Here is a 13,842-nt window from a genome sequence, read left to right as displayed (position 1 = left end):
GGAAGACATTTGGGGGTGCCGGTGTGCTACAAACCAAAGATTCGCCGAAACTCGGATTATCGTGAAAAATGTGTTAAAGCTCGTTATTTGAGGCTAAAATCGAACAGGTTGATTCCTGAAATCGAACAGGTTGATTCCTTAAATGAGCTCGGACGCGTGATTGAAAAATAGGGAGAAAAAGAAACAGGATCCGATACGAGCTTCCGAACGGCTGAAATTGTAGTGTATAATACACGGTTTTTCGGGATTCCGGGGTCCCGGAACAAAATTTTCCGGAAATCACATAGAAAGTTCCTCGGGTCAGATAAAGCGGCCACGCAATGTTTGAGCACCAACGGAAGACATTTGGGGTGCCAGTGTGCTACAAACCAACATTCGCCGAAACTCGGATTATCGTGAAAAATGTGTTAAAGCTCGTTATTTGAGGCTAAAATCGAACAGGTTGATTCCTGAAATCGAACAGGTTGATTCCTTAAATGACCTTGGACGCGTGATTGAAAAACAGGGAGAAAAAGAAACAGGATCCGGTACAAGCTTCCGAACGGCTGAAATTGTAGTGTATAATACACGGTTTTCGGGATTAGGGTCCGGAACAAAATTCTCCGGAAATCACATAGAAAGTTTCTCGGGTCAGATAAAGCGGCCACGCAAAGTTTGAGCACCAACGGAAGACATTTGGGGTGCCGGTGTGCCACAAACCAGCATTCGCCGAAACTCGGATTATCGTGAAAAATGTGTTAAAGCTCGTTATTTGAGGCTGAAATCGAACAGGTTGATTTCTGAAATCGAACAGGTTGATTCCTGAAATGAGCTCGGACGCATGATTGAAAAACAGGGAAAAAAAGAAGCAGGATCCGGTACGACCTTCCGAACGGCTGAAATTGAAGTGTATAATCCACGGTTTTTCAGGATTCCGGGGTCCCGAAACAAAATTCTCCGGAAATCTCATAGAAAGTTCCTCGGGTCAGATAAAGCGGCCACGCAAACTTTGAGCACCAACGGAAGACATTTGGGGGTGCCGGTGTGCTACAAACCAACATTCGCCGAAACTCGGATTATCGTGAAAAATGTGTTAAAGCTCGTTATTTGAGGCTGAAATCGAACATGTTGATTCTTAAAATGAGTCCGGACGCGTTGTAACAACCACGGTAAAACAAGAATGCAAATTAAGTTCAAGGTGGCGGAAACACCTCGACACCGCGGTGGCTACTAAATAAAACCAAGTGCTCAAATGGAAATACAAGGTCTACGGGGAATAAATACCCCTATAACCAAAAGGAAATAAAAGTTTTAACCAAAGTCAAATAAAACTAAAAGAGTGCGCTAAACAAAGGCGCTCGCTAGCTCACTCGATGCAACCCCAGACAAAATAAGCAACCATCATCCACCTGTCAGTCATAAGAATGACAGCCACAGTCAGTGGGGAGTAACTCGGACGTCCTCCCAGCCATATTACATCACGATAAAGCAACCAAGTAATTAAGATAGATCAATAATGAACAAATGACTTACCAGTAAACATATTATACAATTAAAATTATAAACTCATTATAAATTAATCATACTTTAAACTAAATAAATCAAATGACTCATTTAATAAAGGTAAACTTATTATACCAAACATATTTAATCAGTTACCACTCAGTAAGGCGAAACGTCAAGGCAACCCATCACTGTTACCTTATCCCTACGGTAGGACTACGATAAATATACGGTCCTAGTCTAAGTATGGCCACACTCTCGGGACAAACGCTCCGATTAGACGATCACCAAGCCTATAAACATCCGGGCTGATGACCCCATAGACTCCATATTAGCCTATAAACAACCGGGCTAATAGGACGACTCCAACCTGCCTAGACTGCCCATACACACAGCTACTAGGATATAAGTGAAGCGGATAATATAAGACGATTCATACTTACGTTGGCTAACTAATTAATATGGACAAACAATTATAAAACTTACGACAGTCAGTTGAATGCAAAAATGACAACAGCATCCACAAACATGCTTTTAATATTATATACTACATATTATAGCATGACCGATCACCAGACATAACTTTGCATGCAACATACTCCACTCTTTTGATTTAATAAGCAGGCTAAACGAAGGCACTAAAACTATCATTATTATTGTATATTATGTGAGTGTGGTTGTTGTATGTCCCCACACCACTTTCCTTTCTCTTCTTTCTGAGAACAAACACAAACAATTGCTTGTACCTACTCCCTTCTTATTATATTTAATAAAACAATCATTTAAGATATGTATTAATTAGTGTATTAGTGTATGCATGCGTACGTAATTATGTTGCCCATTTGATATAATTATCACATCTTTTTCTTCCTACCCCATTCTGTTAGTGCGGCTAACAATAATTGCTCTCTTGTTGCCCATTTAATATTGTCAAGCCACATGACATTCCGTTGCTTCAATTAATATATTTATGTCGTCATCTCGATCACAATGGCAAATACTATCATAGTTATGTTTCCAGCGACTATACCGACTTCTTGTTTCACTCATTGGTTACAGTTTGATGTTATTCCCAACTATTTCCTTTGTGTGATTAAGGTAACACGATTCTACCGATCCTATTGTAATTACTATTGTTTGGGGTCGTATGATTATGTGCTAATTGAGATGCTTTTATGTGCTAGTAGTAAAATAAGAAGTCTAGCCTACTTTTCGTAAGTGTGCAACACCATTAATCCATTATTAAAACCAAAACCATCATTAGTTTTAATTACTAACTAGACGACAAGATTTAAAAACACTTAGCCGCGAGTCGATGTCAAAGAATCAATAGTTTAAATACAATACCAACCAAACTTTAAAATAATCACACAATGTTAGTGCGTACAACCTGATTCCAATTCCCACTTCCAATCTCTCTATTTTTACTATAGATCCGAATTAATAATTGTATGATCATGATGATGATGTCGCTTATGAATTCAATAGTTTTCTTTTTCATGGTAACAACTAAATATAATATCTCACTGCCGCTTACGTCGTCATATTTTATTGAATATACTATATACGCAAACGGTAATAGGACTAACATAACCAAACTACTAACAATCTTCATTTGATCAATCAACATAAGCCAAACGGGTAAATAACTTGCACCATTATTAAACAATCTAGCATACTAGACCGCAAAAATCATGACGTAATACCGAGGACAGTCGTCTACGTTACCTTTTTAGTGCTTAATCTTCAATGGAATCGTCAACAACGTAAGAGTCGGCGTCCGGGTCGTCCGAGTTTGAGCCTACGTCGAAATCGGAACGGAAACGGCGTTAAACATACACGTTTTAAAGCTACTGGACAACCTATTATATGAGGCGAAGTAAAACGGAAATGGTACGAATGGAAAGCTTACCGCGAGATGAAGAGAATGGCGCAAAAATTACTGGAAACCGTTAAGAAACGAGAGAGAACGGAGGCTCCGAAAATGGGAGTTTGCTAAGCTAGAATAATGAAGAAATAGAAGAGACTTGGTTTCTTTGAAATTAGGACTTTGTTTGCTAACAACTCCTCATTATATATATATTATTTTAACCCTAAGAATACGAGGGATATCCATTAACCTATTTGAAAAGTGGGTTTGTTATTTTAATTGTCCACTTGATAAAGATATGCGGTCAATCCGTTACGGTTCTTTAAGAAACATAAAGTTGAAACTCGGTCTCCAGACGGTCTCACTACACAAAATAACGCGGTCTATTTAAAATAAATATGATGGTTTATAGAAATATTATATTATGGAATAAGCAAATTAAAACTCGAGACTAACTAATATTACGATGGAAAAAAAAATGCGGGTGTTACAGTCTCCCCTACTTTTAAAAAGTTTCGTCCTCGAAACTTAACGCGAGAAAACGAAGTTAAAAAAAATGTGAAAGAAAGGATCGAATTAAATAGGACAATAATAATTAATCACCTCTCTCAAAAAGATGTGGGTGCTTTACTCGCATAGAGTCTTCAGTTTCCCATGTCTCTTCCTCGAACTTGTCGCACCTCCAAAGGACTTTCACTAAAGGTACTACCTTATTTCTAAGGCGTTTTTCCTTCTTATCCAAGATGCGAATCGGTCGTTCCTCGTAGGTTAGGTTAGGCTCAATTTCCAAGACTTGATCGCGGGACGTGGATGGGATCGCTAATGTACTTCCTCAGCTGAGAAACATGGAACACGTCATGAACCTTCCCAAGACTAGCTGGCAACTCCAACCTATACGCCACTGGACCAAATCTCTTGATCACCTCATAAGGACCCACATACTTAGGACTCAGCTTCCCTTTGATCCCAAACCTTTTAACACCCTTCATCGGAGAAACTTTGAGAAACACCTTGTCACCCACCTCGAACTCTAAAGGTCGTCGTCTTATATCTGCATAAGATTTTTGTCTATCTTGAGCTGCCTTCATCCTTTCTCGAATCAGTTTGACGCCGTCAATGGTCTCTTGTAGCTTCTCAGGACCCAATTCACGGACTTCACCAGCTTGATCCCAACATAATGGGCTGCGGCATTTCTTCCCGTACAAAGCCTCATAAGGAGCCATCTTGATGCTTGCATGATAAGCGTTATTGTAGGAAAACTCGACCAAAGGTAAATTCTTCTCCCAACTCGCTTGAAAATCCAAGGCACAAGCACGGAGCATGTCTTCAAGGGTTTGAATAGTTCTCTCCGTCTGTCCATCTGTAGCGGCATGAAAAGCTGTACTCATCATTAACTTGCTACCCATAGCCTTCTGCAACGCTTGCCAAAAACGGGAGCAAAATCTTGGATCTCGATCGGACACAATCTCCAAAGGAACACCGTGATATCTTACTATCTCATTCACATAAGCACTTGCCAAACGATCTAAACTCCAAGTCTCCTTGATTGGCACGAAACGAGCACACTTCGTCAGACGATCCACGATCACCCAAACGGCATCTTTACCACCAACAGTTCTTGGCAATGCCATCACAAAGTCCATAGAGATAGACTCCCACTTCCAAGTAGGAATCGCCAACGGTTGCAACAAACCACCTGGTCTCTTATGATCAATTTTAACCTGCTGACAAGTAAGACACTTACTCACATACTCAGCAATGTCATTCCTCATGCGGGGCCACCAAAACTGGAGCTTCAAATCTTGATACATCTTATCACCACCTGGATGCACTGAATACGGTGTGTTATGCGCCTCACTCAAAATCTTTACTTTCAACTCGACATCGTCAGGGATACACCATCTACCTCGAAACTTGAGAACCCCATCTGGATTGACTTCAAAACCAACAGCTTTACCACTATCCAACTTAGAACGGATCTCAGCCAATTTAGAATCGCCTACCGCCTCTCTCGGATCTCCGGAACAACTCCGGTTCAGCCACCATGGCATTGGATATGCACTACTAGGTTCCACAAATTCCAAATTAAGCTTAGGAATTCGCACACAAATCATTTGGCAAAATTCGATAGAGTTAACGAGAATGAACGGTCTTCCTACCGAGTGCATCAGCTACAACATTGGCCTTCCCTTCATGATAAAGCAACTCCACATCATAATCATTAACCAACTCTAACCAGCGTCTTTGTCTCGCGTTTAAGTCCTTCTGAGTGAAAATGTACTTGAGACTCTTGTGGTCGGTGTAGATGCGGCATTGAACTCCAATCAAGTAGTGTCGCCATATCTTAAGAGCATGTACCACATTTGCTAACTCTATATCGTGCGTCGGATAATTCACCTCGTGAACTTTCAACTGCCTTGAAGCATAAGCAATCACCTTTCTATTTTGCATCAGGACACAACCCAACCCATTCTTAGAAGCATCGCAAAAGATGTCAAACTCAACACCATCTTCGGGTAAGGTCAAAAAGAGAGCGTGAGTCGGTCTTGCTTTCAACTCTTGAAAAGCTTTCTCACATGCCTCAGACCAAATAAACTTTGATTCCTTCTTCAAGAATCGAGTCATCGGTCTCTTGATTTAGAAAAATCCTTGACAAATCTGCGGTAATAACCACCAAACCCAAGAAGCTTCGAATCTCATTGACACTAGTTGGACTCTTCCATTCCAAAACAGCCTCCACCTTAGATGGATCCACCATTACACCTTCCTTTGAGATGATATGCCCCAAAAACGACACCTCCTTTAACCAGAATTCACACTTAGAGAACTTTGCATACCATTTTTGTTTACGAAGAATATCGAGTATTGCGCGAAGATGCGCTTTATGCTCGTTCTCATCCTTGGAATAGATCAAGATGTCATCAATGAAAACCACCACACACTTATCCAAAAACTCCCTGAACGTCCTATTCATCTGGTCCATGAAAACTGCAGGAGCATTCGTCAAACCAAAAGGCATCACCTTAAACTCATAATGACCATATCTTGTACTAAAAGCTGTCTTCGGGATGTCAGCCTCTTTAACTGGAATCTGATGATAGCCCGATCTCAAATCAATCTTGGAGAACACACCTGCACCCCTCAACTGATCGAACAAATCATTAATCCTGGGCAACGGGTACTTATTCTTGATGGTCACGCGGTTCAGCTCACGGTAGTCTATACACAATCTCATACTACCATCCTTCTTCTTGACGAACAAAACAGGAGCACCCCAAGGAGAAGCACTCGGGCGGATAAAACCCTTCTCGGTCATCTCATCTAACTGCTTCTTCAATTCTTGCAATTCGATAGGAGCCATACGATATGGAGCCTTCGCAATAGGTCCGGTCCCTGGTACAAGATCGATAGCAAACTCAACATCCCTCTCCGGAGGTATACCTGGTAGCTCATCTGGAAAAACATCTGCATACCCACTGACAACCGGAACATCTTCAAGTTTCGGTAACGATGGAGCATTCGTCACCACACATAGATACACTTCATGTCCTTTCCTCTGCATGCCAATAAGCTTCATTGCTGAAATTAACTTGATACATGGTTGCATTCTCATTCCCTTATAAGTCAACTTCGTACCACACGGACTCTTAAGAAAAATCTTCTGGTCTCGGCATTGAAATCTAGCATCGTAACAGGATAACCAATCCATGCCTAGAATGATGTCAAACTCGGCTAAAGAGAAACTAATAAGAGTAGCTGGAAGGATAGATCCCACAATAGAGATAGGAACATCCTTGAATACCGTGGAACATGAAACAACTTCGCCGGACGGTAAAGATATAGGAGTGGTCTCAGCAGAATGGGAAACAAGAGCAGCTTTCTTGGCAAAGGATACGGATATAAAAGAAAGAGATGCGCCAGTATCGAATAAAATATAAGCAGGAATATCTGAAACTGTAAACATACCAGTAATCACATCTGGGTGTGCCTCAGCCTCAGCACGGCTCATCACGAAGATACGTCCCTTCGGCTTAGGAACATTCGCTGCAGTAGGAGTAGTATCTTTCTTGGGACAATCAGCAGCTTTGTGACCTTGTTCTTTGCAATTATAACATCCCAAAGGATTACCCTTACAGTCCCTCCCAGGATGGTAGGTCTTCTGGCAACTGTAGCATACTTTGTCCTTGCTCGGAACATTCTTCTGAAATCCTTTCTGGTTCTCATGCTTGCCCTTCTTGAAACTGTAGGACTGCGAAGTAGAAGGAGTAAATGGCCTCTTGGAAGATTTAGCAGTCTCAGCTACCGCTTCAAGTCTGACAGCTTCAATAGCACCCTCAGCCCAAAGAGCTTCATCGTAAACACGCGCGAATGTATCAGTATCTCTTCTCACCATACCCTGGATCTTAGCCTTTAACCCCTGCCTGAAAGAGAAAGTCTTCTGGGCTTCATTAGGAATCATAGGTTCAGCAAAATGGGCTAGAGCATTAAACTGGTCAGTATATTCTTGTACGGACGAATCCCCTTGCTTGAAATTCAGGAACTCTGCCATCTTCTGGTGTTTCAATTGAGCAGGATAGAATCTTGCTTCCAAAAGAGTCTTGAATCTCTCCCAGCCAAAACATGGTTCCAAAGTAGCAGTGGGGCCAGTCATAGCCCACCAATGATCCGCTTCCTTCTCGAGAAAATGTGCAGCAATGTTAACTTTATCGGCCTCTGCAACACGGTACAGAATGAAATGCTTCTCCATGTCTCTCGGTCCACTCGACATCAAAGACGGGATCAACAGTTCCATCATAAATCTTGGCGTTACTCCTCGCAATCCGGCTTGCAATATTTGTATACTGGTTCTGGTTGTTGTTGTTGTTGTTGTGGTTGTTGTTGTTGTTACAATTCTGATTCTGGAGCAAATGAGTAAGAGCTTCGAGAATCGCATTGTTCACGTTACCAGGTCTGCCTGTCATCTTTACTCAAAATAAGCCGAGGTTAGACCCTAACAATGGTGCTAATCACCCAAGCAAACAAACACATGCAGCCTACCACCTTAGGTCCTTAACTGTCTACCCATCTCTCACTTTAGTCATTAAGGTTAAGCTTAAAATTTAATATTTTATTTGGGTTTACCGAGTGTAAGCGTCGGGAGCAACCATGCTCTGATACCAACTGTAACAACCACGGTAAAACAAGAATGCAAATTAAGTTCAAGGTGGCGGAAACACCTCGACACCGCGGTGGCTACTAAATAAAACCAAGTGCTCAAATGGAAATACAAGGTCTACGGGGAATAAATACCCCTATAACCAAAAGGAAATAAAAGTTTTAACCAAAGTCAAATAAAACTAAAAGAGTGCGCTAAACAAAGGCGCTCGCTAGCTCACTCGATGCAACCCCAGACAAAATAAGCAACCATCATCCAATGTCGGTCATAAGAATGACAAAGCCACGATCGATGGGGAGTAACTCGGACGTCCTCCCGGCCATATTACATCACGATAAAGCAACCAAGTAATTAAGATAGATCAATAATGAACAAATGACTTACCAGTAAACATATTATACAATTAAAATTATAAACTCATTATAAATTAATCATACTTTAAACTAAATAAATCAAATGACTCATTTAATAAAGGTAAACTTATTATACCAAACATATTTAATCAGTTACCACTCAGTAAGGCGAAACGTCAAGGCAACCCATCACTGTTACCTTATCCCTACGGTAGGACTACGATAAATATACGGTCCTAGTCTAAGTATGGCCACACTCTCGGGACAAACGCTCCGATTAGACGATCACCAAGCCTATAAACATCCGGGCTGATGACCCCATAGACTCCATATTAGCCTATAAACAACCGGGCTAATAGGACGACTCCAACCTGCCTAGACTGCCCATACACACAGCTACTAGGATATAAGTGAAGCGGATAATATAAGACGATTCATACTTACGTTGGCTAACTAATTAATATGGACAAACAATTATAAAACTTACGACAGATCGATTGAATGCAAAAATGACAACAAGACATCCACAAACATGCTTTTAATATTATATACTACATATTATAGCATGACCGATCACTGAGACATAACTTTGCATGCAACATACTCCACTCTTTTGATTTAATAAGCAGGCTAAACGAAGGCACTAAAACTATCATTATTATTGTATATTATGTGAGTGTGGTTGTTGTATGTCCCCACACCACTTTCCTTTCTCTTCTTTCTGAGAACAAACACAAACAATTGCTTGTACCTACTCCCTTCTTATTATATTTAATAAAACAATCATTTAAGATATGTATTAATTAGTGTATTAGTGTATGCATGCGTACGTAATTATGTTGCCCATTTGATATAATTATCACATCTTTTTCTTCCTACCCCATTCTGTTAGTGCGGCTAACAATAATTGCTCTCTTGTTGCCCATTTAATATTGTCAAGCCACATGACATTCCGTTGCTTCAATTAATATATTTATGTCGTCATCTCGATCACAATGGCAAATACTATCATAGTTATGTTTCAATGACTATACCGACTTCTTGTTTCACTCATTGGTTACTGATTTGATGTTATTCCCAACTATTTCCTTTGTGTGATTAAGGTAACACGATTCTACCGATCCTATTGTAATTACTATTGTTTGGGGTCGTATGATTATGTGCTAATTGAGATGCTTTTATGTGCTAGTAGTAAAATAAGAAGTCTAGCCTACTTTTCGTAAGTGTGCAACACCATTAATCCATTATTAAAACCAAAACCATCATTAGTTTTAATTACTAACTAGACGACAAGATTTAAAAACACTTAGCCGCGAGTCGATGTCAAAGAATCAATAGTTTAAATACAATACCAACCAAACTTTAAAATAATCACACAATGTTAGTGCGTATAACCCGATTCCAATTCCCACTTCCAATCTCTCTATTTTTACTATAGATCCGAATTAATAATTGTATGATCATGATGATGATGTCGCTTATGAATTCAATAGTTTTCTTTTTCATGGTAACAACTAAATATAATATCTCACTCGTCGCTTACGTCGTCATATTTTATTGAATATACTATATACGCAAACGGTAATAGGACTAACATAACCAAACTACTAACAATCTTCATTTGATCAATCAACATAAGCCAAACGGGTAAATAACTTGCACCATTATTAAACAATCTAGCATACTAGACCGCAAAAATCATGACGTATCGAGGACGATCGTCTACGTTACCTTTTTAGTGCTTAATCTTCAATGGAATCGTCAACAACGTAAGAGTCGGCGTCCGGGTCGTCCGAGTTTGAGCCTACGTCGAAATCGGAACGGAAACGGCGTTAAACATACACGTTTTAAAGCTCTTTGGACAACCTATTATATGAGGCGAAGTAAAACGGAAATGGTACGAATGGAAAGCTTACCGCGAGATGAAGAGAATGGCGCAAAAATTACTGGAAACCGTTAAGAAACGAGAGAGAACGGAACTGCCGAAAATGGGAGTTTGCTAAGCTAGAATAATGAAGAAATAGAAGAGACTTGGTTTCTTTGAAATTAGGACTTTGTTTGCTAACAACTCCTCATTATATATATATTATTTTAACCCTAAGAATACGAGGGATATCCATTAACCTATTTGAAAAGTGGGTTTGTTATTTTAATTGTCCACTTGATAAAGATATGCGGTCAATCCGTTACGGTTCTTTAAGAAACATAAAGTTGAAACTCGGTCTCCAGACGGTCTCACTACACAAAATAACGCGGTCTATTTAAAATAAATATGATGGTTTATAGAAATATTATATTATGGAATAAGCAAATTAAAACTCGAGACTAACTAATATTACGATGGAAAAAAAAATGCGGGTGTTACACGCGTGATTGAAAAACAGGGAGAAAAAGAAACAGGGTCCTGTACGACCTTCCGAACGCCTGAAATTGAAGTGTATTACACGGTTTTTCAGGATTCCGGCGTCCTGGAACAAAATTCTCCGGAAATCACATAGAAAGTTCCTCGGGTCAGATAAAGCGGCCACGCAAAGTTTGAGCACCAACGGAAGACATTTGGGGGTGCCGGTGTGCAACAAACCAGCATTCGCCGAAACTCGGATTATCGTGAAAAATGTGTTAAAACTCGTTATTTGAGGCTGAAACCGAACATGTTGATTCCTGAAATGAGCTCGGACGCGTGATTGAAAAACAGGGAGAAAAAGAAACACGGTCCGGTACGACCTTCCGAACGGCTGAAATTGAAGTGTATAATACACGGTTTTTCAGGATTCCGGGGTCCCGGAACAAAATTCTCCGGAAATCACAAAGAAAGTTCCTCGGGTCAGATAAAGCGGCCACGCAATGTTTGAGCACCAACGAAAGACATTTGGGGGTGCCGGTGTGCTACAAACCAGCATTCGCCGAAACTCGGATTATCGTGAAAAATGTGTTAAAGCTCGTTATTTGAGGCTAAAATCGAACAGGTTGATTCCTGAAATCGAACAGGTTGATTCCTTAAATGAGCTCGGACGCGTGATTGAAAAATAGGGAGAAAAAGAAACAGGATCCGGTACGAGCTTCCGAACGGCTGAAATTGTAGTGTATAATACACGGTTTTTCGGGATTCCGGGGTCCCGGAACAAAATTTTCCGGAAATCACATAGAAAGTTCCTCGGGTCAGATAAAGCGGCCACGCAATGTTTGAGCACCAACGGAAGACATTTGGGGTGCCAGTGTGCCACAAACCAGCATTTGCCGAAACTCGGATTATCGTGAAAAATGTGTTAAAGCTCGTTATTTAAGGCTGAAATCGAACAGGTTGATTCCTGAAATCGAACAGGTTGATTCCTGAAATGAACTCGGATGCGTGATTGAAAAACAGGGAGAAAAAGAAACAGGGCCCGGTACGACCTTCCGAACGGCGAAATTGAAGTGTATAATACACGATTTTTCAGGATTCCGCGGTCCCGAAACAAAATTCTCCGGAAATCACATAGAAAGTTCCTCGGGTCAGATAAAGCGGCCACGCAAAGTTTGAGCACCAACGGAAGACATTTGGGGGTGCCGGTGTGCCACAAACCAGCATTCGCCGAAACTCGGATTATCGTGAAAAATGTGTTAAATCTCGTTATTTGATTTGAAATCGAACAAGTTGATTCCGAAATCGAACAAAGTTGATTCCTTAAATGAGTTTGGACGCGTGATTGAAAAACAGGGAGAAAAAGAAACAGGGTCCGGTTCGACCTTCCTAACAGCTGAAATTGAAGTGTATAATACACGGTTTTTCGGGATTCTGAAATTGAAGTGTATAATACACGGTTTTTCGGGATTCCGGGGTCCCGGAACAAAATTCTCCGAAAATCACATAGAAAGTTCCTCGGGTCAGATAAAGCGGCCACGCAAAGTTTTAGCACCAACGGAAGACAACAAAATTCTCCGAAAATCACATAGAAAGTTCATCGGGTCAGATAAGCGGCCACGCAAAGTTTGAGCACCAACGGAAGACATTTGGGGTGCCGGTGTGCCACAAACGAGCATTCGCCGAAACTCGCATTATCGTGAAAAATGTGTTAAAGCTCGTTATTTGAGGCTGAAATCGAACAGGTTGATTCCTGAAATCGAACAGGTTGATTCCTGAAATGAGCTCGGACGCGTGAATGAAAAACAGGGAGAAAAAGAAACAGGGTCCAGAACGACCTTCCGAACAAATTTGAAATTGAAGTGTATAATCCACGGTTTTCAGATTCCGGTCCCGAAACAAAATTCTCCGGAAATCACATAGAAAGTTCCTCAAGTCAGATAAAGCGGCCACGCAAAGTTTGAGCACCAATGAAAGACATTTGGGGGTGCGGCGTGCACAAACCAAAGATTCGCCGAAACTCGGATTATCGTGAAAAATGTGTTAAAGCTAGTTATTTGAGGTTGAAATCGAACAGGTTGATTCCTGAAATCGAACAGGTTGATTCTGAAATGAGCTCGGACGCGTGATTGAAAAACAGGGAGAAAAAGAAACAGTTAAAGACGACCTTCCGAATGGTGAAATTGAAGTGTAATAATACATGTTTTTCAGATTCCGGGTCCCGAAACAAAATTCTCCGGAAATCACATAGAAAGTTCCTCGGGTCAGATAAAGCGGCCACGCAAAGTTTGAGCACCAACGGAAGACATTTGGGGGTGCCGGTGTGCCACAAACAAGCATTCGCCGAAACTCGGATTATCGTGAAAAATGTGTTAAAGCTCGTTGAGGCTGAAATCGAACAGGTTGATTCCTGAAATCGAACAGGTTGATTACTGAAATGAGCTCGGACGCGTGATTGAAAAACAGGGAGAAAAAGAAACAGGGTCCGGTACGACCTTCCGAACGGCTGAAATTGAAGTGTATAATACACGGTTTTTCAGTATTCTGGGGTCCCGGAACAAAATTCTCCGGAAATCACATAGAAAGTTCATCGGGTCAGATAAAGCGGCCATGCAAAGTTTGAGCACCAACGGAAGACATT

At 40.8% G+C, this 13,842-nt stretch overlaps 1 protein-coding gene across 1 annotated transcript; it reads right to left on the bottom strand.

Annotated features, from left to right (window-relative positions):
• Window positions 1-5,485: 5,485 nt before the first annotated feature.
• On the bottom strand, window positions 5,486-8,285 carry LOC141606969 (uncharacterized). The gene is made up of 4 exons (XM_074426348.1): window positions 6,613-8,285; window positions 6,375-6,519; window positions 5,940-6,326; window positions 5,486-5,824 (listed from the first exon to the last, which is right to left on the bottom strand). The coding sequence occupies exons 1-4, from the start codon at window positions 8,283-8,285 to the stop codon at window positions 5,486-5,488; spliced, it is 2,544 nt and encodes an 847-aa protein (XP_074282449.1).
• Window positions 8,286-13,842: the final 5,557 nt, after the last annotated feature.

The sequence above is a fragment of the Silene latifolia genome, chromosome 10 (assembly GCF_048544455.1).
Source record: "Silene latifolia isolate original U9 population chromosome 10, ASM4854445v1, whole genome shotgun sequence".
NCBI classification, from domain to species: Eukaryota; Viridiplantae; Streptophyta; class Magnoliopsida; order Caryophyllales; family Caryophyllaceae; genus Silene; species Silene latifolia.
Note: the sequence above shows the minus strand (reverse complement) of the source record. Positions and strands in the feature narration are given on the sequence as shown.

What these genes read in the sequence shown, in the direction of transcription:
- LOC141606969 (XM_074426348.1), bottom strand. Translation starts at nt 8,285, where the DNA reads ATGCGATTCTCGAAGCTCTTACTCATTTGCTCCAGAATCAGAATTGTA. An exon ending in ATGGTCATTATGAGTTTAAG is followed by an intron (nt 6,327 to 6,374) that starts GTGATGCCTTTT and finishes TTCATGGACCAG; the next exon opens with ATGAATAGGACGTTCAGGGA. An exon ending in AAGGAATCAAAGTTTATTTG is followed by an intron (nt 5,825 to 5,939) that starts GTCTGAGGCATG and finishes GATGCTTCTAAG; the next exon opens with AATGGGTTGGGTTGTGTCCT.